This window comes from Aulonocara sp. 'chitande type north' Nkhata Bay, linkage group LG4 (assembly GCF_057382095.1).
Source record: "Aulonocara sp. 'chitande type north' Nkhata Bay isolate Kocher_YH1m ecotype deep benthic linkage group LG4, A_spYH_male_GT1.1, whole genome shotgun sequence".
Taxonomy (NCBI): Eukaryota; Metazoa; Chordata; class Actinopteri; order Cichliformes; family Cichlidae; genus Aulonocara; species Aulonocara sp. 'chitande type north' Nkhata Bay.
This window is the reverse complement of record NC_141347.1, coordinates 15940992-15967642: the sequence shown is the minus strand read 5'-3', so window position 1 is coordinate 15967642 and position 26651 is coordinate 15940992. Positions and strand designations below refer to the sequence as shown.

General features: G+C 43.0%; 1 protein-coding gene across 5 annotated transcripts; it reads left to right on the top strand.

The window, feature by feature from the left end:
* Positions 1-995: 995 nt before the first annotated feature.
* On the top strand, positions 996-26651 carry usp7 (ubiquitin specific peptidase 7 (herpes virus-associated)). Of its 5 annotated transcripts, none has more exons than XM_086288720.1 (31): positions 996-2121; positions 6749-6853; positions 7503-7701; positions 9601-9739; positions 9954-10042; positions 10168-10276; positions 11001-11131; positions 11287-11341; positions 11476-11556; positions 11910-12000; positions 12119-12201; positions 12535-12644; positions 13354-13531; positions 14166-14310; positions 14500-14630; positions 15836-15970; positions 16431-16532; positions 16992-17097; positions 17805-17897; positions 18021-18088; positions 18333-18433; positions 18756-18909; positions 19147-19214; positions 20188-20290; positions 21163-21240; positions 21333-21433; positions 22030-22129; positions 22478-22597; positions 22693-22764; positions 22881-22971; positions 24638-26651. In XM_086288720.1, exons 1-31 carry the CDS (start codon positions 2034-2036, stop codon positions 24742-24744), a joined length of 3333 nt encoding a protein of 1110 aa, XP_086144846.1. In that variant the 5' UTR covers positions 996-2033; the 3' UTR covers positions 24745-26651. The 5 variants fall into 5 exon arrangements, with proteins under 5 accessions (XP_086144846.1, XP_086144845.1, XP_086144847.1 ...); XM_086288719.1 differs by having other exon boundaries at positions 998-2121; positions 20182-20290; XM_086288721.1 differs by having other exon boundaries at positions 999-2121; positions 13354-13510; positions 20182-20290.

Below are 26651 nucleotides of genomic sequence, written 5' to 3'. Positions count from 1 at the left end.
TCTTTTTTCATTACTATTGCATGAAGGGCAACTGCCAGGCACAACCTAGGAAAATCTGACTCATTTGACCCACTGTTGCAGGCATCAAGAGTCTGAATAAACAAAGAGTCTTTATTATTAGTAGTAGTAGTATTGTTGTTGTTGTTGTTGTTATAATCAAACTATAAATTAAACCTCATTTTTTAAAATTTGATTTTAGTTACTTTTTTTCAAAAGTTTATTTTATACTTTTAGTTAACTGTCACTGGAATCGAGTTTACTTTGGACTTCTTATTATAATAACCTTTGAAGGCAGTAGATTTTATTTGGTGGATATGATATTATATTCTAAATACATTGCGCAGTTGTTGTTTTTCCATTTCAGTTTTTTTTAATTGTCCTGTTTTAGTTAAATCTCGAGTAATATAGTGCATCCAAGCATGAAAGTGCACGCAAGTTCTTGAAAACCCAAGTCCATAAAGTTAACACACATGTTGAATGAAACTGATAACCAGGTAAACACACATTAAAATACAAAATTGAATAAATAAAATAACTGGCAATGACTCGAGCTGTCCATGGTGTGATATTAAAAGTTAATTTAACACAGCTGTGCAGGCACAATAGTTGGAAAATAAATATTCGTGTTCACTGTAAAATAAAAGTCCCGCTTGTGTAAATGGGTTCCTGTCTTTAATGCCAGTGGAAACCACGTGGTTTTACAGTTTTATTGGCTGAATCATGTTGTGTTTCCATACAATGTTTCTGAAAGCACGGGTTTTTTTTTTAAGTAAATCTGTTCAGAACTGCTCAATGAAAACTTTTGGTTTTGTCACCTTGTTGGGTAAAACGTCACACACACGCTATTACCACGTATTTACACAGTTTAGCCCCACAGCTCAGCGATTTCTCCCATTCAAATCAATGTCACGCCACGTACAGCCATTAAACCAATCCCACTCGTGTAATAATTGTCGTTAGCTCTTATATTTCCTCTCCCTTTAATACACACACGACCCGGCCTGTGTGATTTCGCGTGGATGGAGAAGCTGGCTCGGGGATGGGCCCGTGTTTGGATCTCCATGCGGATGTGACATTTCAGAGAAAAGCGCGACCGCCATTTTGAGATTTACCTCAGACATCACAAACCAAACGGGAGGAGCGGGTTGAGGGAGCCGCACAGCTCAGGCTAGCGTTGTATGACCGGGCACATTCTTCACGAGAAGCGAGGGGAATAGCTAGAAATGCAACGAGCTGCTGCAGCGTTTCGTCGTCTGTCGTGTTAGGGCGGTTTGGAGGATTTTGGTTTATGTCGGGCCGCGCAAACTCTCGTCTCCGCGAACTTCTAAATTAACGTTAACATCAGTGCTATTCCGTATTGGGAAGCTGGTTTGAATGGATAGCTTTTTCCTCCGCTCTCCCCCAGACGAGGGACAATCGGAGGAGCACACAGACTGGGGATATCGCAGGCAAAGTTGTTGAATGTGTGTGTGTATAGCAAATGAGCCTTTGTTTTCATTGTCGTACCTTTAATACCATTTGGCTGCCTAGTGTCAGGTAGCTTAGCGCTAGCTTGAAACAGGGTATTTGTACCTGACGGTGCAGGTCGTGCTCAGAGTTCTCTTATTGCCCCACATTTCCCGGGGTAGACCCGGATTGATTTAGCTAATTTCAGCGGGCCTCCGATTTCGGAGTCCCCCCGCCCTCCCCTAATTACATCCATCGCAACCCCTGCCGTCAACCAGCGACTCGCACCCACCAAAGGCGCCGAGATTGGGCGAATAGCGAGCAAATACGTCCGCGTTTCTCTACCCGCTCCCCCGCCGACCTCCCCTCCTCACTCCCCGGCGCTGACAGCGGACAAGGCCGAGTTTGCAACAGAGCAGGCCCGGCCGCCAAGGCTCGACCTGTCCCCACCTCCGCATCCCACTACACCTCACCAGCAGTCCAGAACCCGGTTCCCCACCGAGTCGACCCTGGACAAGGTCGAGGGCAACAGAGAAAACAGGGAACACCGCATCACACCTACAACAACAACACCGCCACCTGCCAACATGAACCACCATCACCACACGCAGCAGCAGCAGCAACAGAAAGCCGGCGAGCAGCAGCTCAGTGAACCGGAGGACATGGAGATGGAAGGTAAGTAATGGCCCCGAGTAAAGTGAACGGACTTTTTATTAATCTTTTTTTTTAACCAGGTTTGTGCCATAAGTTAACATTTGCACGAGAAATGCACGGAATTTTATCCGCATTAACTGAGCCCAACATCTCGGTAAACACGGAGGCCTGCAGCTAGCAGAGATAGCCGGTTGGTTTTTTTTTTTGCTGATTGTGCGTCCGATGCAGCATACTTGTATTCAGCTGACCTCATTTTGCGTTACAAGCAAACCGAGTCCTTAACGATCTTCGTTTGCTTGCGATATTCAGCTGTTTGCAGGTTTATCCAGAACCGGTGGCATTTTCCCCGCACATTGTCGCAGATTAGCCGCATAAATCATTCATTCTGATCGGCAACCGTATCTCCAAATAAACAGTTCATCGGCTTGTTGCTTCGAGATTGCCAAATCACCGCCGTCTAGAATCCGCTTGCACTCACAGAATTCCGGGCCCGATGCTTGTTGGTGGCCCAAGTGTTTGTAAACAGTCTGCTTAGTGTTGCAATTAACACGGATCCAACGCTAAGGTAAATTAATCTCTCTGCTCTGACTTGGATGTGTGGGCTTTTGGGGTGATTTTGACAGCTATCGCTAGCTGCGTTCATCACTTCTCCCGCGAATAAAGTAGTGATATATATGTTTTTATTTTTTACTGATAACGTTAAACTTTAGTCTGTTAGTTGTTGTTCGACAAGTGACGTTGGTTCAGCCTCTAACAGTGAGAGCGTGTGCGTTAGCATCGTGTGATTGCTCGAACATTAAATGCTGGTTTCTAAATGGCTAAAGAGATCGGTTGACCATTTGGGTAAAAATATGTTAGGTGTGTCTCCAAAGTTTGACATGTTACCATATTGTAACAGAGTATCTGCTTCACTAACATCCACTTTGCGCGTTACGCCTTGTAAAACGCGAAGAACGGTGCTAGCGCGGCTGCTAATATTGAGCTAGTCAATTAGCTCCAAGGCGCACCTCGTTACGTTCTTTCTCTAGCTAGCATGCTAGCTAGCTAGCCAACTAGTGCACGGAGGGGGTGTGTGGCGTTCCAAAATGGTGGCTTGTATTTTGCATCGTTAAGATTTTGCCTTTTGCCCGAGAGCCGGGCCTTGCATTTTTTTCTCCGAGCTTTTAGCTTGTGTCTAAATTTTATCTCATGGTTATAATTTAGCAGCTGAGGGTAAAACGATTCCTCTAACAGTAAATCTACATCAATAGCTGGTACTTCTTGACTCCAGCTAATGTTGGCTAATAAAGGCCTTGAGGTGAATCTGTGGCTAGTGTTTGCTAAGGTGGCTAACGGGAACGCAGATGCGTCAATCCTGTGTTAGCTAACACACTACATTTTTAGCTATCCCTGCTGAAATTATAACAATGTGGAACACCAAGCGTACATTATCCCGTTTTATGTTAATTTATATCCTGGTATTTAGTGTCGTTACGTGAAACGTGGAGCAACGCTGGCAAGTAACGGTAGTTGCCGCTGCGGTAAGCCAGGCCCGCACAGAGGCAGCGCGGGGATTTGCTGCTTCATTGTATGGAAGACCAAAAGGCATGGAGCTCGCCATTTTTAATGATCTGTTTTTTTTTCTTGTTCTTTTTTTTTCGTTTTGGGGGTTCAGTTTGGAGTCCGAGGCGGTCATTTAAGCAGTCTGCACACACAACACCAGCACTACCAGCATTTTTATTAAGTTTACAATGATGTCAACTTGGGGCTGAGTATGGACCAGTGGGCACTTTCACTGCGTCATTCAGACCTTTTAGTTTTACTATGTTTTCACACGCTTTTGCTTGTTATTTGGGAGCACGTATTATACAAATGACCTTAAGCAGTTACATGCATGCTGTGGAGTAAATAAAGAAATGACCAGGCACAACATTTCCATTGTTTGATGATTCATTGTAACACTAATCACTAGTAGCAGGTGCATTTAGCGGACTTCCCCACCCCCTCTCCTATCATACCTTATCCTTAGGTGCACTGAAGCCTTACAAGGACAGTGAAGACAAGTTGACATAACAAACTGCTCACTTTTTCTGGTGCTTCTGACTTCTCTCAGAAGCAACACACACACACACACACTCCCACACTCCATTTCCGATATGGTATGAGGCGCCATGCAGTTGCAGCCCCACCATCACTCATTTGGCAAAGCTAAATCATTTTGCCTCTTTTTGTGTTTTTGTTTTTTTGTGTGTCTCCGCACTCTAATTTAAAAGCAGGGCTGTTGCTGTCACATAGCTGGCCAAGCTTTTATATGGGTCCCTCTAAAAATTAATATTGAACAATCTTAATGCCTTTATATTCAAAAGGTTCTAAGAAATACAAGACTAAGGGGTACAATTGGCACCTTGGTGAGGACTTAGTATTGTTTATGGGCATTTAGGGCCAGTTTGCTCAAAGTACAGGAACACAGCTTAGTGTGGCCTGATGCAGCAAACTGCATTGTAGCCTCCTAGTGCCAAGTCACTGTAACAAGATCAACCATGCAGTTATAACCTTTTTGGTGTGGGTTAACCACACATCTGGAGTGTTTTTTCCATTTGCTCAGCATAAAGTTTGTATATTAGAGGAGAAGATTGAGTGTGATTATTGACAAACTTTCATTTGCTGCTTTTAGTCCAAAGGATTTCAGCTTCATAAGATTAGAAAAGATTAGCATTTTTTTTCTCTAAAAACTTTTCATTTGAGGGTTACTGCAGCTATAGTGAGACTTAAGCTAAATCACAGGGGTTCATTTTTATTCTCTTTATAGTTTAAGCCAGTCGGGGTAAGCTCTGCAGTCTTGCTCTTTGTGGATTTTTGTCCCATAAGTAAAACACCCAGCTCTTACTGTTGCAGTTTTTGGTGACAGATCTGTTAATAAATACATTTCAGCATAGGTTGACACAGTGGGCGGGACAAAAGGTTGTCATGGAGCTGACTGACGGAGCCCAATAGCATGGTGTAATCTGCTTGGGTAAATGAGGTCAGTCTCCTGGAGGATTCGGTCAGCAGCGTTACCTGTAGACCGACACAGAGGAGTGCCACACGCAAAACTTTGCGCGAGAGACGAGGTGACAAAGCAACCCATTTTGGGACATCACAGGATCCGGCCAGATTTCACTCACTCCTTGAAGTCGATTCAGCGCGCATCTGATTCCCTCATCGGCGTGTTTTGGTAAATTAGACTGTGCGTCGAGCTGCCGAGCTGGGATAATTATTGTCCCCTGTACGCGTGTGTTTTGTCTGAATGATGACTTGCTGCTTAATCCTGCATTGTATCCGTAATTACCCAGCCTACTGTTGGTGTCGCTGGGCCTTTGTTATGCTCATACACACGTATACACACTCACACATTCGCTCTCTGTTGCTCTCACTCTGTCATACACAGACTGAGAAAGGAGGCTTAAAATCCCGTGTCAGCGGGGTTTTCCCATTAAAGTGAAGAAAAAAGTAAAAGAAGGATCCCCCACTATATATATATATATATATATATATATATATATATATATATATTAGGGGTGCAACGATATTCGTATCGATATTGAACCATTCGATATAGTGCTTTCGGTTCGGTACGCATATGTATCGAACAATACAACATTTGTAATTTATTTTATCAATTTTCCTTCTGACGATGCTGTCTGTGTTGAGCGCTCAGTGAATCTGTGTTCGACTACTCCGCCTAGGCTGCACTGTCGAGCGCAGATCCACTGAGCGCTCAACACAGACAGCATAGTCAGAGGGAAGAGCGCAGGGCAAGCTAGCGAGACAGAAGTTAAGCTCTCCTTGCAACATGGACCTCCCCCACCCTCATTCAGATCTGGCGTTTGGAATTATTTTGGTTTTCATGTGACGTATGACCCTGAAGGTAAGCGAGTCATGGACTAAAGTAAAACAGTATGTTGAATGTGCCATGCAATGCTCAATTACATTGGTGTGAACTAGTGTGTTAGCGCAGTTAGCTCGTTAACGTGTTGGCCGTCTAGCCCCATGCACGGAGTGATCGGCGGTAGCTCGTTAACGGAGATTTGCCGTGTTGTGGCGTTAAGGTCATTTCAACGAGATTAACCTGAAAGCACTAGTGGGAACACAACGAATATGACTGCACATTTACGCCGACATCATCGTAGTGCAAAGACAAGTGGAAGCAGACAAAAAAAAGCAAGCATGCTACTAACTTTAGCCGAGTCATTTAGACAGCTGTTAGCACATGATTCTCCTTATGCTGCTGAGAATATAGCCCAGAAGAAGCGGATAGTATAGCTTTTATTTTGGAAAGAGCCATTTCTCTGTAATAAACTCTCTTTTCCAAAGATGAGTGATTCCTCAATCAGATACAGGGCTTGCAATATCGCTAGCCCGACATCCCGGAGCTAGCGATTTTTTCAGTCGGGCTACCAAAATCTATCTCAAAATGAACATATAAAAGTACTTGCCACGCTTTATTAATCCTAGAGGGATTTTCGATTGCACGTTCCTGACCTTTTGACACCTGCAAGTTGGGAATGCAGTTTTCAGCCACATTTACCCCAAGTAAAGAGGAAAAAAAAGGGGGTGTCTAACATGTTAATCTATCCAGGAACGCCATATCCATGCAGTCTTATTATGTTGCTTATCTCTCCCTGTGTAGCTGGGGATACAGATGATCCTCCAAGAATCCCCGCCAACCCAGTGATCAATGGTAACGTGGCCATGGCAGACGGACACAACAATACAGAGGAGGACATGGAGGATGGTGAGGATTATGTGCAGCTCTGCAAACGCTTTAGTTTCTTTGAAGCTTTTCGAGTAGAAGAAACTGTAGGTCGTCTGGTTGAAATTACACCTGAAGTTAATGTCTTTATATGTAGTAACTCAAATGCTGACAGCTTGTCAGTGGGAAAACATAAAGACTCTTGTCCATGTTATTTATTGGCAGTGTATGAATTAAATTTAAACGGTATTTTCTCTAACTTAATGTAATTGTAAGCTCTCTTACTTCTGCCAGTTTTCAGAAGTTGTTTGAAGTAACTTGTAATTATGTCTTTTACGTTCTTTAGCGTGAGTTAAACATAACTTATGAGGTTAATAAAAATCAAATGGTGCCGCAGCACTGTGCTGCACCACTGTTGCATCATAGTGGGCAGTTTAGGCTAACCCCTGCTCGACTGCAGCAACCGTCTACTGCCAAAACATGTGGGGTGGAACTCTGTCTCGTATTTCTGTTGTCGGATTGCAGGTGTCCAGGAATAATGACAGTTCTGACCCCAATTATTTGGATCACTGGGCAAATAAAGCAGAAGTGCTGTATCGAATTAAAAGTTCTCAGTGAATCAGAGGGAATCTGTTACACACCAAATCTTCTCCTCCCCCTCTTAACGCGTCACCCTCCCGTCTTCTCACAGACACTAGCTGGCGGTCGGAGGCGACCTTCCGGTTCGTGGTGGAGCGCTTCAGCCGCCTGAGCGAGTCAGTGCTCAGCCCGTCCTGCTTTGTCCGGAACCTTCCCTGGAAGATAATGGTGATGCCGCGCTTCTATCCTGACCGACCACACCAGAAGAGCGTGGGCTTCTTCCTGCAGTGTAATGCAGAGTCAGATTCCACGTACGTAAGAGGGATTTGGGATGTGGGCCTTTTGATATAAGCTGTGATTATCAACTCACTTTATGCTCTCTTGGAAATTCTGCTGCTTTGAAAGTTGCAGTAGGTTTTTCTACTGTAAGTCGGGATCAGTGGTGCTGTGAAGAACTTCCTGCAGATGTTTTATCCACTACACCGCTTCGAGGGATGTAGTTTACCTAGAGCCCCGAATTGAAATGTGCCAAAGCTGCAGTAAAAACTCTCAAGTATCTCATGTGATATATGATGTTCTGAGTGAGTGAATGAAGTGAAAGTGAGGTTTTAGTGTGTAGCCAGGAGGCCTGACGCACAGTGGTTGTGGTCGTCTCTGGTACCTGGCAGGACCGCAGCAGCTCGGCGCAGTTATCCCATACTGTGAGACTGCAGTGGAAATGCTTTTTATTGCTGTTTTGTAAAATGCAGCTGCTAATGGGAAAACATATTTGTTAAGACTGCACACAGTCAAGTTTGGAGCTGGTGAAATTAGATTAGAACTGGATTTATGTTTTTAATTTAGTGAAAGGTAAAGAGGCTTTTCGACGTCCTATTAGACAGTCAAAGCTTCTTCCATAGTTTTTCAGCGGCATCTTTCTCTTTCCCAGTTTGCTTAATAGCTGGGACTAGCAAAGCTCTGGTATTTAATGTTAACTTAACTACACAATTAGACCAATTTTAAATACTCTGCTCTTTTTCTTCACTCGTGTCCTATACAGTAGGATACCTGCCAGAGCAGCAGGCAGCCCGCTGTTTGAAGGTTTACACCTATGACATCTTTGTTGTTTTTTTACTGGTGTTGTCAAAATACTTTAAAACATCAGAGCAAATTATTCCTCAAGAAAAAGACGCAGGTTTTGCTCCATTTCACTGTCTGTGTTATAGCTGCAAAAATCCAAACAACATGGCGCAATCATAACTGCTCCTGTAGGTGCATTGATGTAAAGGGGGGCTTGCTTTGATTACTGGAGCACAGTTGGATTGGGAACCTTCTTTCATCATTGCCACACAGTGGTTGTTGAATTATTGTTATCGAGTCGTCGAGACGATTCATATTCGCTGATCGTGGCAGGCTAAAGCCTTCACCACTTTCCCGTCGCTCCCTGTGTGAAGTAGCAGGAGTTGAAACCTGCACAGCTTTCGTGCTCCGACATTACAGCCCAGCCGTCCTGTGTTGCGGTTGGGTATTGCTGCATTAACGGGGTCACAGCTGCTGGTTTTAACCACTGCTCTGGTGGCAACCCAGCTTTTGTTTTCTGTGCCTCTCTTGAGACAAACAGCTGCCAGTTCCCACAATGAAATGTCATTTTTCACAATCGAATGTCACTTTTTTTTGCCCTTTTCTTTCTTTTTTTTTTGTGCAACTCAGCTGCGTAACTTCATTTAGAAAATGTGCTGTCAGCCCTATTTCCCTGGTGGGGGTTGTTGGTTTTTAAATACCCTTGTGTGTTTGGGTTTATATTTTCTCTTCTTAATATATCTTTGGTGTGTAAACTGAAAGCTTTGGGAGGGCACAGATGTAAATGTGAGGCTTATAGATTGATTCAGTTTGTAATGCCACTCTGAGAGATGCATAGATGCTGTTGGTGATTTGGGTATATCTTGGTTAATGGTGTGGAAGGATGTAAAATTAGCATCTGATGCTTTATCCTGTTACCGTGCACAACACTGTTTTATGTTTTTCAGTAGCTGAAGTGGAACAGTGTTGGATGGCTTACTTGGCTCATAAGTTTGCACAGGTTGCTGGTCCTGCTCTCCTATGTTTTAACGTCGTAGCCTACGCAGTCTTCTAAATGTGCCGATTTCAGTGCCGCCAAAATGTTCCTGAGGAAATAATACAACTTTTAAACAGTTCTTTAGTATTCAGGTGTCGTGTCTTTGGTGTTTCAGGTCATGGTCTTGCCACGCACAGGCCATGCTAAAGATCATTAACCACAAAGACGACGAGAAGTCATTCAGCCGCAGGATCAGTCACCTGTTCTTCCACAAAGAGAACGATTGGGGTTTCTCCAACTTTATGTCCTGGAGTGTAAGTACACAAACCTGTCAGAAATTAATGTACTGTTACTTTTGTCAAAGAAACAGTGGAATATTTTTGCTGTGAGTGTTGGTGGGGTTCTTTTTTTCTTCTCGCTCAGCAGTTACCACTTTGTTAACCTTTTGTTTGGGCCTGGTTGTATTCTTTCATTACTACAAATTGCTATTCTTAAAAAGATTAACTGTTTTGCAATGATGCATTTCAGGATGTGACCGATCCAGAGAGGGGCTTCATCGACGACGACAAAGTTACATTCGAAGTCTACGTCCAGGCGGATGCCCCACACGGAGTGGCGTATGTTGTGTTCTATTTGAGTCGTTTATTTTTGTCTTTATAAACTATTTCCCATGTGCATTTTCTCTGTTCTGTTCAGGGTTTATGACTTATAACTAACTGAAGTTTTTGGTCTCTGTAACCAGCTGGGATTCAAAGAAACACACAGGCTATGTTGGACTTAAGAACCAAGGAGCGACCTGCTACATGAACAGCCTGCTACAGACACTCTTCTTCACCAACCAGCTACGACGGGTAAGGTTTTGTTTTGTGGCTTCTAATGACTGTGTGTGGCTGTGGCTGTTTTTCTTATCTGTTATAGGGTTCTTAACATAATAGATTTGATTATTTAAAATACCTTTAAACCCCCTGATTCTCAGCACCACTTTCAATACGGTCATAAAGCTTTTAATTTTTCATCCAAGTAAGAATAAGCAGGTTGTAATGTGACATGAGGCACACAAAGCTCTTAATTCTTGATATAGTAGTTCCACCTTTCAGGTGCTTGGTTAAATGAGTGGATCTTGTATATCGGCTTTCTTGTGTTTATTTCCCCCAAATGCGAAATATTTCCAATAGACACGACTGCTGTTTTCTTTAGCCAACAAGCTCAGTTGTTAAGCTCTGCACGTGCCAACTTTCTACTGCCAAGAAAATGCTACTGACCCAGGGCGAATGACCCTGGTGGAAATGAGCATTGAAACAGTTTCAAATATCATCGTCTACATATTGAAAAATATATATATTTTTATGACATGCATATTTATTTATTTGTAACGTTCTACTATAGTTGCTGCTTTTGTTTCATTGCTCCCATGCTGGCTCTTTTAATTCTACGATCAAAGTGCTTTTTGAAATTTTCCAGTAGCATATCTGGAGTTTAAATATAGTAAATGTTTTCACAAAAATAGTCCAGTCAGCCTAAGATGATTAGTTTTATATAAAAGTTGTAATCCTGGAGCATCCTTATCCTTCCCAGGCGGTCTACATGATGCCCACAGAAGGAGATGACTCCTCTAAGAGCGTCCCCCTGGCACTGCAGAGGGTTTTCTACGAGCTGCAACACAGCGACAAACCGGTTGGCACCAAGAAGCTCACGAAGTCCTTTGGGTAAGTTAGGACTTGCTTAGAATATTATATGTGTTGTAAGCAAAACTATTAGATCCTTGCATGCTTGACATGTGGGTCAACCATCAGAATTTCACAATAAGCGTTGTGACGGTTGGTTGTATTCTCTCACTTGGTGTTTGTGTTTTTACGTGCAGGTGGGAAACACTAGATAGCTTCATGCAACATGATGTGCAGGAGCTGTGCAGAGTGGTGAGTTTCCTATACACGTTTAAAAAGGTCCTGTATGCACGGTGAACAACAGATGACAGTATTTACTGTTTGTGTGTGTCTGTGTGTGTGTGTGTGTGTGTGTGTGTGTGTGTGTGCGCGCGCGCGCACTGCAGCTCCTGGACAACGTAGAGAACAAAATGAAAGGCACTTGTGTTGAGGGAACAATCCCAAAGCTCTTCAGAGGAAAGATGGTGGTATGTCATCTCTCTTTCTCTGTCTCTTCCTCCTCTTAGCTGACTCGCCCTTTTAGTTATGGTCATATTTTGCATATCTTTTGTACAATATTGTTCTTATGAGGGGAAATTTATAGTGTTTATTTTGCTCAGTAATGTCTCTGCAGCACGTCTCGCACAGTAGATTCTGTAAACACAGCGACATGATGTAGGCTAACACAGCACAGGATGTAGCCTGGAACAAGGCCAGTTTAAGAATAGACTGAGGGTAAATCAAGACGTGACCCGATGAGAAATAATGTTTCTGACTCGCCTCTCATATCGTATAGTCTGACTCTGCGTGTGTGTGTGTGTGTGTGTGTGTCACTCTGCAGTCATATATCCAGTGTAAGCATGTGGACTACAGGTCTGAGCGGATAGAGGACTACTATGACATCCAGCTTAGCATAAAAGGAAAGAAGAACAGTGAGTAGCATAAATGTGGTGTTTTATTGATCAGTGGCACATTTGTCCTGCATGATCATGATTTTCACACACATATCAAAGCGGCGATTTTCTAAATATAATCTTTGCTTCTTTCCAGTCTTTGAGTCATTCAAAGATTATGTGGCAACCGAGCAGTTAGATGGAGACAACAAATATGACGCAGGAGAACACGGGCTGCAGGTGAAGTATTTCTGCAATTTGTTGGCTCTTGTTGCTTTCATGCTGTTGGTATTGAAGCAAAGTGGACTAAAATTTTAGTTTTTATGTCATTGTGAAAAAATATTTGGTGTTCCAAAAATTAGACGTGTTCAAATGGATCAGTAGGTTTCCGGTTTTTCTTGCCAAGCTACAGAAATATGTAGCTCTAAAAATAAGATCTGGAGCTTGTTTACCTGCCTTGTTTTGATATGGTTTAAATGAGCAGCCTAAAGCTGAAAGGGTTTATAATGGCAGGATTAATGTCAATGGGATGTCCTCACCAGATGACTGACTCATTTTTGTTTTGCGTCGCAGGAAGCAGAAAAGGGAGTGAAGTTCCTCACCTTCCCTCCGATCCTCCATCTGCAGCTGATGAGGTTCATGTACGACCCACAGACCGACCAAAACATCAAGATCAATGACAGGTAAGGAAAAAAAACAAGCTGATGCTTTAAAAATAGTTTTTGAAGTAAGGTTACTTGTGAATTACTGTGCAGAACGCACCCTGATAACTCCCCGTCACACAATGAGACGGTAACTGTGCTGCTCGAATGTAATTTTAGAGAAGGTCTGCTCCATTGTAGCATAGGTTAAAGGAGGAATGTCACTTGAGCTTTACACTCGTGAAAAGCTTGCCCTGACCTCGCTTATTCAGACGGTGAGAAAGGAACCAAGATTGTTTTCTGTGCCATCAATCTGTGTACAGTTAATGGTGTTAAAAATAGAATCCAGCAGAAATAATGTGACACTTGTAGCAAACGCTACCATTTAGAAGTGCTAACTTTCTGCTGTGCCATTTCGATGAGCTCTGACTCATCCTTGTGATGATGCTACAGCCAACTGGCATCCTGAGGGCTTTGTATACGTACATGGAGACACGGGTGTGGGTGTGGAATGACAGTAGTTTTGAATATGCTCAAGTTTACTCTTGATTTCTTCCATTTTTATGCTACTTTTTGGCTGATATTTGACCCTTTTTGTATTAATCTACACATTGTTTTTTCACATTATTTGTTTTTTATTTCTACCTTTCCATTTTTTTAAATACTGCTGCTTACCTCATCCTTTTTTCTTTTTTTTTTCCTTCTCAATTTCTTTGTCTCTAACGCCTCGCCATCTTTCTGTGCTCATTAGATTTGAGTTTCCAGACCAGTTACCTCTGGACGAGTTCCTCCAGAAGCCAGACTCAAAGGACCCAGCCAACTACATCCTCCACGCTGTGCTAGTCCACAGCGGGGACAACCATGGCGGTCACTACGTCGTCTATCTTAACCCCAAAGGAGACGGCAAAGTGAGTGTCAAGGATCCAATAGTGAGAACAATTTTTTTTCTGCACTTTTCACCAAAAATGCTCAAATTTACAAAAAAACAAAAAGGAGTTTATGTTGTGGAGGAATTCAGAGCTATGTTATCTTACCTCTTGACCTTAAGTGTTTATTAATTACATACAGCTGCATGCATTAAGATCCAAGGGTTGAGAGTCAGAATAAGTGCCTCCCAGGTCTGCAGTGATTATTATACTGAAAATGACAGAACACACAAGCTTCCTGACAGGTGAGACGATATCACCTAATGTAAGAAAAGGGATGTTTCACAATTTAGATGTTTAGTGGAATAAACGCTGTCAGAAAAGATGTGTTAGTGTAAAGAGTCGGATGTAAACACGAGCTCTCAGCTCAGACTCTTAATCTCATACTCATCGAGTAAACCCCTCTGATATACACACATCAGTGTGATGTTACATTAATTCTGCATTTAGGTTTGTGTGACAATGATTGTCTTAAGTGCTCTCTGGTTTTTCTCTTTTTTCCCCTCCACTCCAATCCTTGGTGGTTGCCCCACCCCTATCTCGCCTCTGCTCCTCATCCTCCTCTGGCTTCCTCTGGCTGGGACCCCATCCTGCAATCACCATCTGTCTCCGTCTATCATTCTGTCTCTTTCTGCAGTGGTGCAAGTTTGATGATGACGTAGTGTCACGATGCACCAAGGAGGAGGCCATAGAACACAACTACGGCGGACACGACGATGACCTCTCCGTCCGCCACTGCACCAACGCGTACATGTTGGTCTACATCCGTGAGTCCAAGCTCAGTAAGTAAACATCCGTCCTTCTTCACTCGTCATTTAAAAAACATCGGTATGAGAAACTTTCCCAGCAACACATGAAGGTATCCTCTGAGCTGATGAGTGCAAATAAAATTCCTGTTTCACATGGAGGTGACTGTAGTGAATAATACTGTTGTACTAAATTATCACTTCTGCCGTTTTACCCACACTCAGGCGAGGTGCTCCAGCCGATGACCGACGTGGACATCCCCCAGCAACTGGTGGAGCGTCTGCAGGAGGAGAAGAGGGTGGAGGCACAGAAGAGGAAGGAACGCCAAGAGGCTCACCTCTACATGCAGGTCCAGGTAGGGAATCGGAGGTTATTTAAGCGCTCTGTGGTGCTTTGATACTTTGCGATCAAAATACTTGGGTGGCTGAATAATTTAGTATACAGCACATGAGAAACCTACAGTGTAGGAAGTACAGGAGAAAATTGAAGCTGTGTTTGTGGATTTCAGGTAGAGCCACATTTGTGTCGAAACACCACACCTAGCAGCTTGTGCCGTTTTACGCCATCATACTGTAATCTGGATGGTTTGGTGTTTATTGCTTAAAGTGTGTAAAGGTGCAGGACTTCGTACGGTACTTCTCGGATTATTTATTCATATTAATCAGTATATTTGTTCTGTTGAAGCTCGAACTTGAACCCAATAAAGTCGACCTCCATAAGAGGCCTGACAGAAACAGCTTAGTTCGTGAGAAGCTATGCAAAGTATAACATCGTGCACCTTTAGACGGGGCAGATATGTTTCATAGGTGGATGAATGCTGGATTTCAGTGCGATAAGAATGAACTGTTTTGCCTTTTTGAAAACGAGTAGATGACGTTTAGACATTTATGTTGGATCGGATCGTCGGGCTAACGACGGGCTGGAAAACGGAAGCTTCTTCTTTCTGTCAAGCAAAGTGTTCGAGTGTTTTGTTGGACTCGGTGTAACCTACAAGTGGCACGCACAACTGCAGGTCTTCTCGCTCTGGTTTGGCGGTCTCTGTGTGGTTGAGATGGGGAGAAGAGCAGTCAGTGATAATGAGGAAATGGCTTGTTAAATGATAAAGGTTTACCCTTTTCAGCACTGACTTACTTACTTGTTCGAGTATTAAGGCAGCACAAAGGCTAATTACGCTCATTATTTTCCTCTGAAGAGGTGATAAGCGTAACATTTAAAGGCTGTAATGAGGCTGTGTGAAACTTTGCTTTGCACTTTGCCTGTAAGCCATCAGAACTGACACCTCATTGAAAGTCTTAGCAGTGGAGCACCCCTCTAAACAGAAAGCTCTACATAATTATGATTTCGTGTGTGTGTGTGTGTGTGTTAGCTACTGACTGCTGCAGTGAAATGTCACCACCAGTGTGGATACAAAGAATGAAGCTCTTGCTTTGTCGAGATCTAGAGATAACTTGGGTGTGGGGGAGTGAGTTTTCATTCCATGAAGTCTTTAGTCTCTTATTTTTCACACTTTGGTTCTTGGTCCAGTTATACTAATGCTGTTCATCTTCCTTCTCTGGGCAGATGGTGACCGAGGACCAGTTTTGCGGTCATCAGGGCAACGACATGTACGACGAGGAGAAAGTGAAGTACACGGTCTTCAAGGTCCTGAAGAGCTCCACGCTGCAAGAGTTTGTCCAGAACCTCTCCCAGACCATGGTGAGGCATCTGTGGGACTGTATGCTCTTTGATGGTGATGGATATTTGGATGAAATTTCTAACTTTTTTTTTTTAAATTAAAGAATAAAATAAACCATTTAAGATTAACTGCGAAGAGTTTTAGTTTGTAGATTTCAAGATGCATGAAATGTTTAGTCAGTAAACTTATCTTTCATCAAAGTAACTTGTGCTCGGTGGAAGTTTAATATTTGTGAAAGAAACCGCATTCACGCACATGCTGTGTCTCAGGTTCACGCTCGGACCCCAGGCTGAAAGAGAGGGCTTGTTAGCTTGTCAACAGTGCGGAGCACACATGTACACACACTTGCTTAAATTCTGGCTCCCTGCGGTTGATCAGTAAATACCAGTTGGAAATTTTAGTCTTGATGTCTTTTTCTCAACACGTTTCTGCTTTTCCCACATCTTATACGCAAATTGAAACTGTATTGATGTGCCGCAGGGTTTTCCACAGGACCAGATGAGGCTCTGGCCCATGCAGGCCCGTAGCAACGGAACCAAGCGACCTGCCATGCTCGACTACGAGGCCGATTGCAACAAGTCGGTAGGTGTTTGCACCTGTGGCACACATCTTCAAAAATTCCTGTATGCTTTAGCCAGTTTTTTTTGCATTAAAATAATGAAAGAAAGCTGCCAGTGAACCAGAACAACTGTGCTAAGATCAGTTCAAAAATATGCAGGATTTAGAGCACGGGTTCTAGAAGGAACTATCACTCCCTGAATTATTTTTTTTATGAATCATTATCTAAATTGAGTTTAATTTGAATCCCTGGATAACTACTCCATGTATAGAATCACCTGTCAAATCTCTCTTTTTAAAAAAAATAAATAAAATAAAAAAATCCTCAGTTTGTTTACAAGTCTTTTTTTTCTTTACAAGTTTTCCGTATAATGCAACAGTTTTATGTCACTTTAATTCCTGGGACCACTCCTGAGTTTATGACTCAGTTAAATGTAACATAAGAAACTTTTTTTTAAAGATTGGAACATTTTTGTGTTTCAGATGATCGACTTGAGTGACAATGAGAACCCCTGGACAATATTTTTGGAGACTGTAGATCCAGAGATGGCAGCCAGTGGGGCCACGTTACCCAAGTTTGATAAAGACCGTAAGTTCTCCATCCATCGGCGCTCATCATCAGACTTTGAGTCTTAGCACTTTCTTTTCTCTAAACTTTTAAAATATCATTTTTGTAGAAAACATGTTCTTCAGGTGTCAGTCTTTGATTCCACTTACATAGCTGCCTGTGTTGGTACCGTGTAGATAAGAATAATCGACACAATGCCTTAGAGGTCACAGTCATAAACGTAGAGTACTAGTTACTCAGTAACATAGTTACTGATCGGTTTGAATGTTGATGGGTTTGTTCTGAGTGTTTATGATTATTAACACTGTGTTTAGCTGCTGATTAAAGGCTCTGGCATGCTACTGTTTGTAGTGCGATGTTGTAGCTGCCTGCTGCCACTTGGGGTCAACGTCAGAGACATGCGAGACATGTAGTTTACGTGGTGTTGGTGATCCTTGTGGTTTGTGAAAAACAACTTTCATAGTGGAACTAAGTGAACCCGAAGGCTGCAAACGCTTGGACGTATCTCTTTGTTTCTCAGTTCGCTCAATCTTTCCCTTTGCATAGCTGGAGAACTGCACCAACAGACACAAATGCAGAACCATAAGTGGCGTTTTGTGCTTTGTTTAGTGTTTCAGTTGAACAATATTTATGCAAATTGAAGCTATACTGCTCCTCAACCACTTCTTTGGCAGGCGTGTTGTATAGCTGCTGATTTCACCTTGCCCTGTTTTGTTTTTCTCTTCTAGATGATGTCATGTTGTTCTTGAAGATGTATGACCCCAAAACCAGAAGCTTAAATTATTGTGGACATATCTACACACCTATATCCTGCAAAATAAGTAAGCGCGACTCTGTTATAACCTCAGTACCCTGTCATAAGGTGCAGTGTGTGAATTCTTCGTCTGCAGTGAACGTAAAGATTTTGAGATTTTTCTCTGCTTCTCTTTTTTCCCTCTAACCAGGAGACCTGCTGCCAGTCATGTGTGAGAGAGCAGGATTTCAGCAGGAAACTAGCCTTATCCTCTATGAGGTGATCTATTCTGTGACGCCCAGTCGCTGACACACTCCTGTCTTTTTCTCACTTGCTCCCTCACACTCTCACATTCTCAGGCTCCTCTATCTGGCACAGAAGCTGTGTTAGGCTCTCATGTGCACACTTGCACTCTGTCATATGTAGGCCTTGGTACATACATACATCTGCCACAAAAATAAATACTATCTTGCACTTAGCAGATAAATTGACTGCATAACCCCCGATGCTTGGTGTGTTACAGGAAGTAAAGCCCAATCTAACAGAGCGGATACAGGACTATGATGTCTCTCTGGACAAGGCCCTGGACGAGCTCATGGACGGGGACATCATTGTCTTCCAGAAGTAAGTTGTTTTGGGGGGTTTTGGCACTTGTGCTTTGAGAAATCTGCCAAATTGATATCTTCCCGAGGTCGACACGCTTCAAGTTGCCTTCGTTTAAAATGTCTCTCTTTGATGACGCTCTGGTTGAGAAATTGTTGCAGAACTTGTTAGCTTTACTTGTTATGTCTGTGCCCTCATTTACTTCTTGACCTGCGCTTTCTGTCCTTGACCTCTACCTTCACTTCACTCACACTTCCCTCTGTCACACTGATCTCTGTTTTCCCGTCATTACAACACAACCCGTACCTCAAACTGTCTTTCCAACCTTTCTCCAACACCACAGGGACGACCCAGAGAACGACAGCAGCGAGCTGCCTACGGCCAAGGACTACTTCCGGGATCTCTACCACCGGGTGGACGTCATTTTCTGCGACAAGACCATCCACAACGACCCCGGCTTTGTGGTCACACTGTCGAACCGCATGAACTATTTTCAGGTACGATCGGTTGAGGTTCTTTGGATGAATATTGATTAACTCTTATTATTTTTAAAAAATACTCATGTGAAGCTGCCGAGTCATTATACGAAGACTGATTTTTATTTTTTGCTGCTACTGTTAATCCGGGAGTGGATTTCTGCTGCCCCCCACCCCCTCCACCTGCTAGCATTAAATTTGATTGACAGGTGAAATCTGACAGGCCCGTCATGAACTGTCTGTTTTTGTGTTTGTCAGGTGGCTAAGACTGTAGCGCAGAGGTTGAACACAGATCCCATGCTACTGCAGTTCTTCAAGTCACAGGGGTAGGAGGCTTGTCTCATCCACACACACACACACACACACACACACTGCATTCTTCGTAAATGTAGTAACAATAACAGTGCATAATAGTGATTGTCATTCTTTCTTTTTTCTTCTTAAGCCGTTGTTCTCACTGTAAGCCAAAATATGGCCTTTATAGTCAGGAAAAATGCAGTTAAGGGCTTTGAAACAACACTGAACATGAAGTCAACTACAAGGGAGAGCACTTTAGTTCTTGCTTTGCACATAACTGAGTAATTATGCTTTTGCTGTAGCGTAATTATCCCTTTTTTGTGGTTTTGACAAAAAAAAGGTTATACTAAACAAAGGCTTTTCCTGCATAGAGGGACTGTGACAAAATGTTTCTGACCGGTTTCGTTATTTTTGGTGTTTTATTTACTGAAGCGTGTTATGCTGCTTCTTAATCTGATGGTCAGAAAGAATAGGAAACCACATGGATTTGGGCCAAATAACTGACTCATCACCTTCACTGTACATAGATCGATCTCGCCGACGTGCGTAGTCATTGCCCAGAAGGCTCATTTGGAGCCAGGAAAATCTGCTAAAGACGGCCTGTAGTTTAATGAATAATGCAGTGTTGTTTCAAGGCTGTTTTTTCCTAAATAACTCAAAATCCTGTAATTCTGTTTGACATGTAGAAAGGAACGTGTAGACCGCGTTTGAATAGTGTTGTGACTCGTAGCTTTTGTCAGGTTTGCCTTTGATTTGATTACTTGCAGTTGTCAGTAGAAATGTTGCATAACCTGTCCCCCCTCCACCTGTCTTCTGTTGTTTTTCCTCCTACTCTTCCCTCTCCCTCTGTGCTTCTTTTTTTTCGTCTTGCTCTGCTGTTCACCTCCACCTCTGCTTCTTTGCTTCTTTTCCTCCCACTTTTCTTTCTCTTCTCCTTCCACCCTTCTTCCCTCCCCTTTGTTGTCCTCCCCCCCTGCCTGGTGGTGTGGTGGCCAGGTACAGGGACGGTCCAGGGAATCCTCTCAGACACAACTATGAGGGAACGCTGCGGGACCTGCTGCAATTCTTCAAGCCTCGGCAGCCCAAGAAACTCTACTACCAGCAGGTAGGACTGGTTTGTCTACTTTTTCTGTGTCAGGATTTCAAGTTTGTCTTTGTTCTCTCTTTCGAGTAAGATAACTGGTGTTTCCCCTGAAAAGGAGCTCAGTGTTTCATAGTGCCGGTAATAATTCTGGTAATCTTAAATGTCTTTTTGTCTTTCCTCCGTTATAAAATATAAAATGATGTCTGACAGAAAACAAAGTCATTGGGGTAAAAATGTTTTCTGACTACCTGAACTTTTAACACACAAACGGTTGTGAGAAAGTTTTTATTTATTTCAAATCTTTCCTGCAAACCAGGAACGAGTTACATCCTCAGGTGGATGACTTATCTCAGTGTCTTGTTCATGAGCGACAGGGATTTGTATCTTGATCTACGTCCCTACTCTCACCTACGTCACGAGCTTTGGGTAGTGACCAAAAGAATTAGATCATAGATACAAAAGGCAGAATTTGCTTTCTCTGAAGGTTGGCTAATTTCTCCCTGAGAGAAAGGGTGAGGGGTTCAGCTATTTGAAAGGGACCGGGTATAGAGCCGCTGCTCCTCCATGTTGAAAGGAGCTAGTTGAGGTGGTTCAGGCATCTGACTGTGATGTCTGCTGGTTGAGGTGTTCATGTTACCCTGGCCCCATGGTAGACGCACGACACACGGGGGAGACCACATTTCTCAACTGGCCTGGGAACGCTTTTGAGTTCCCCTGGATGAGCTGGAGGAGGTGGCTGGGGGAGAGGGAGGTCTTGGTTTCTCTGCTTAGGCTGCTGGCCCAGTGACCCGGCCCCAGATTAGCAGAAGAAAATCGAAGGCCACATCCTACGAGTCCACAAAAGGAGTAACTTTGTTTTTATCTCTCTCTTTTTCTCTATTATGTATTCTCAGTTAAAGATGAAGATAACAGACTTTGAGAACAGGAGGAGTTTTAAATCCATATGGCTCAACAGCCAGTTCAGAGAGGAGGTACGACACTCAAAAAACCCCAAAAACCTTTACATAAGGAAAAATGTTTCTGTGATTCAACCATAGACATGAAACTGTTTCTTGTGTTGCAGGAGATTACTCTTTACCCTGACAAGCACGGCTGTGTGCGGGACCTTTTGGAAGAATGTAAAAAGGCTGTGGAGCTGTCTGAAAATGGCTCTGAGAAGCTCAGGTATCCATCTGTGTTTGGCTTGCTTGTCTTCCTCTCAGTGGTTGCAATCAGAACTTTTTGACAGCTGCTCCAGCTGTTCTGCCGTACGGGGAGTTTGCATCTGATGGTAAACTGAGTTAAAATTAAAAAATCGAGCACACTATGGTCCGTTTTAGCTTTTTGAACATTATCTTTGACACTGGGCAAATCACTAGAGATTGAGTGCTTGTTGTTGTGGCCTAGACTGTCTGTAGTGAAGTTTATCACTTTAGTTTTCCACTCATCTTGATCCAGGTAACATTTTGGCTTTTGTTTAACCCCTTTGATTTGTTTTTTTAATCTAATCCTAACCACGTGCGAAATGTGTGCTGCTTCTCCTTTTTTTTTAAACACTTTTCACAAAATTATAGTCTGACAATTACAACCCTCACAGCAACCGCGGCCTGCACAGCCCCATTTCATTCTGTAAACCTGCTCTCTGTGACTGCACTGGCACCTTTCCCTTTAGTTTGGTTGAATTTCTTGTTTTCCCTGGTGTGATGTCAGAATCAGATTTTGCTGCATTTGAGAAGCTCCTGCAGAGCGTTAATGCCTCCTCCCTCGTTCTCCCTCTGCAGGCTGTTAGAGATAGTAAGCTATAAAATCATCGGAGTTCACCAGGAGGACGAGCTGCTAGAATGTTTATCTCCTGCTGCCAGCCGCACCTTCAGAATAGAGGTGAGTGTTTATGCGAGGCGTTGCCTGTGCAGCGCGTTTCACTGTGTCGTTTATTTTATGTTAGCCGCTTAACTTCCACTTAACACGCCGTCAGGCCGACACTGTATTTTTGCCCTCACAGCCAGTCAGTTAGCAGTAGAAGTATTACTTCTTCATGCTTGTTAAAGGTTAAATACCAAGCTTCTGGCTCAGTTTTCTCTGTAGCTCTTGCGTCATTACAGCGCGTTAAAAACTTTGACCACCAGGTGTCGGTAAAAACAGTTGGTTTATTTTTACATTTTATAGTCAGTGGTTTGATCTGAGCTTATTTTCTTCCTTCATCTCTCTTGTGCTGCTTGGCTTTTTCAGGAGATTCCTTTGGACCAGGTGGACTTGGATAAGGACACTGAAATGCTAATTCCTGTTGCTCACTTCCATAAGGAGGTCTTTGGCACCTTTGGGATTCCCTTCTTGCTCAAGATCAGACAGGTGTGTTTTTTTGTTTACTTGTACCACATAATGTGGGGATTATTATTTATTTTATTTCTTCTTGACTCACTGCCATCCTATTCTCCTTTGTGCAGGGTGAGTCGTTTCGGGAGGTGATGAGGAGGATCCAGACCATGCTGGACATCCAGGAGAAAGAGTTTGAGAAGGTAGGTCGTCGTTGGTTTGCTTCTTCTTAAACAGCGTTCTCCTGATGCTGAAATAATTAAAGTGTTAACAAGGGGGGGTAGTTAACCACCAGATGTCTGTCTCTGTGTGTTTTCAGTTCAAGTTTGCAATTGTGATGATGGGTCGGCATCAGTACATCAATGAGGATGAGTACGAGGTCAACCTGAAGGACTTTGAACCACAGCCAGGTATTTACTGCCTGCGGCGCTACTGGGAGCGATACCAGTGTAACTGCTGCTGATACTGATACTGCGCCGATTGAACGACACCAGGCTAGAGCCAAACACAAAAATAAAACAAAAGCATGAAACTGTGACAGTGCCTCGTCATGCACCACTTCAATGTCACGGCTGCTCATATTTATACAAGTTTATCCACCTAATAATGAACTTTAAAGACCTTTTATGTACACTCACTGGCCACCTTGTTAGGTACACCTTGTGTTAGTACTGGGTCGGATCTGCTTTTGCCATCAGAGTTGTCGTCATTCTTTATGGCACAGATTCAACAAGGTGCTAGAGATATTCCTCAGATACATTGACATGACAGCTTCACACAGCTGCTGCAGATTTATGGGCTGCACATCCGTGATGTGAATCTCCCGTTCCACCACATCCCAAAGGTGCTCTACTGGACTGAGATCTGGTGACTGTGGGAGTTATTTGAGTAAAGTGAACTCATCGTCACATTCAATAAAGTAGTTCGAGGTGATTTGAGTTTTGTGACATAATTTGCTGTCCTGCTGGAAGTAGCCATTAGAAGACGAGTGCATGGTTATAAACATGGTCGGCAGCAATACTTGGCGAGGCTGTGGTGTTTAAATGATGCTAATTTGGTACTAATATCCCCCACACCACTAAACCCCCACCAACAGCCTGAAGTGTAGCTAAAAGGCAGAATGGATCCATGCTTTCATTCTGTTTTTGCCACATTATACCATCTGAATGTCACAGCAGAAATCAACTTCAGACAAGACGGTTTGATCTTTTGTGGTCCAAATTTTGCAAACCTTTACAAATTGTAGTCTCAGTTTCCTGTTCTTAGCTGACAGGAGTGCCATCTGGGCTGGTCTTCTGCTGCTGTAGCCCATCTGTTTCAGGCTATGACAATCAGAGATGCTCTTCTACCTTGGATGTAACGAGTGCTTATTTGAGAGAGAACTGCTTCCCTGTTTACTTTTTCGGACCGTCCTCTGTAAACCCCAGCGATGGTTGTGTGGGAAAATCCCACCAAATCAACAGTTTCTGAAGCACTCAGTCTGAAACCAACAACCATGCTACATTTTCTTCCCTGATTTTGAATTTGAACCTCAGCAGGTCACCTTCATCATGTCTGCATGGCAAAATGCACTGAGTTGCTGTCATGTGATTGACTGATTAGATCTGTGTGTGTGTGTGTGTGCGTGCGTGCGCGCGTGTGTGCGTGTGTGAGAACAAACAGTTACACAGGTGTACCTAACAAAGCGGCTGGCATGTGTATTTCTAGTATTTACCACACTGCCTTTCTAGTGATTCCTTTACAAGTGTGACACGGCACCTCTGGTGTTTTGTTCACTGCAGCAGTGATTGGTTCTTATTTGTAATGTAACTGCATCAAAATGGCCAAAAGCTCCCCTGCAGTCGATAGTTTTGATGTGTGTAGCCCAACCCAGTCACCAGAATCATTAAAACTGGACTTTATTTTCTTCACGTTCCTAATATTGGCCGGTGTGTCAGCGACACCCGAGATTAATGTCGATGTCACGCGGGCTACAGAAATACTCCCACTGCTCCTGTTACTGTTCATGTGATTTCTGTACTGCAGGTGGCGCTGTCACTTCTCCTAATGGCCTCTCTGATGTGTCCTCCTGTGTAGGTAACATGTCCCACCCGCGCCCCTGGCTAGGGTTGGATCATTTCAACAAAGCTCCAAAGAGAGGTCGCTACACCTACCTGGAGAAAGCAATCAAGATCCACAACTAAAGCAGCCCCCACCCCCACCTTCTCCCCTGGTCCTCCTCATCCTCTCCTGCTCCGCCTTCATCCCTACCTACTTTAACAAACCATAACCACAGACTGTAACCAACAACCGTGTGTGTGTGTGTGATTGTGCGTGAGAAAGACTGAGAGAGTGTGTGTTCATCACTTCACCCCGCCTGGACACCTCTACAGCTCTACACCGGCACTATGTCTTCAGTGATTGGGATCTTGCTGCAGCTGATGGATTATTCAACCACAAAATAAACCGCACCAACCACTGACTGTTTATTTTGTTGTACATTTTATTTCTTTTCCCTTTCCCCCCCCTTTTTTAAAAATCGTCTCCCTCCACGTTTGAGGCTGTTCGGTTATTTTTTCTGGCTTGTCTGCCTGTTGACTGCTTTTTGTTGCCTGTTCAGAAATGGGAGACGTGTAATTGGATTTTATGGTTTAAAAAAAAAAAATTAGGAGGAATCACGACACAGTATAGCATATATAATATGTATGCTATATATAAATATTTTCATATATAAATATGAACTTCTAGGCTTAGTTTTCACTTCCACCTCATTTACAGCTTTTTTTTTTTTTCCCCCTTCACAATTTTTGGGGGGTTGTTTTTAAATAAAGTTGTTCAAAGGGGCGTCACACTGCTGTGCGGAGAGGTCAATGAGTGTGCTGTTTGGAGGACTGACTTGCAGAAATGATGGAGACATGCAGTCGTTTTAAAATTATTAATAATTTTTGCAAAAGCAGCTGCGGGCTGGCGTCCACCCTGAAGTTCTCTGGTTTGCTCTTATGATGAGGTTTCCTTATATTTTCTGCTCCCATCCCTACAGAGCAACAAAAATCAGTATTTCCAAGTTTACGCTCAAGTTCTCTTTTCCACTTAGTTTGGTTGGAGGAAAAAATAAATTTTTTTTGTCTCTTTCTGCAAACCTTGTATTATTAAAAACAAAAAAATCTGCAAAACAGAATCTGTTTAAAATAAATGGGGAAAAATACGATTTGTCTGTATTTCCTCTTGAACGTTGGAAATTAACCTTAGAAGTTTCTCAGGTCTGGCAAAAGTAGTTGTTTTTTTTTTCCTGATTGTGAGTTGCTAGGTAACATTCACGCACACACAGACACGCACAGATATGTGTTACCTCCCTGATGACTTCCTTTTTAGTTTTTTGGGGGGTTGCTAAAGGTTTGTCTCCCCCCCCCTCTCCTCTCAGTCATTCCTCTTGTAAAACACACACACACACATACGCAAGCTGCAACCTCTCTTCTTTCTTGATTGAATCTGTCGCCCCCTGGTGGTTGGGAGCAGTAACTGCGCTGTGCTTGGTAGGGAGCTGCAGACACTTAGAGCCCCACTGGTTTGAGGATTGTTTGGAGACAAAAAACCAGCATTGTAAGAAACACTTTAAGCCCTATGAATTTCTTTTTTCCTTTGTTAATTTCAGGTTTTGTTTTCTTCTTTCTTTTAAAGCACAGATGGAATGCACCCCTAATAGCGCATAGCTGGCTCTGTACAGACAACATTTAAGAATTGTATATTTAAAAATATGAACGTGTAAAATTTAAGAGAAACACACGCCTTTGTTGTTGGGTACAGAAGGAGCCAGGTGTTCATATTTCTTGTGTGTAGGTTTCTTTTTTGTTCGTTTGTTTTGCGTTCCTGATGTACCATTGACAGGTTTTTCCCCCTCTGTTACATTTGGATTGTTTTTCTTTTAAAAACTAACTGCATTGGTTTGTCTTGTTAAGAAGTGCAGTACAGAGATGACCTGCAGAATCACACCTTAATTTGATCTTTTCCACTTTAAAATCCTCAGTGTAGCAGCAGTGTACGACAACTATTCCTGTATATTGCCTTTTTGCTGGAAAATGTATGTTGAATAAAAATTTTCTATAAAAACAAA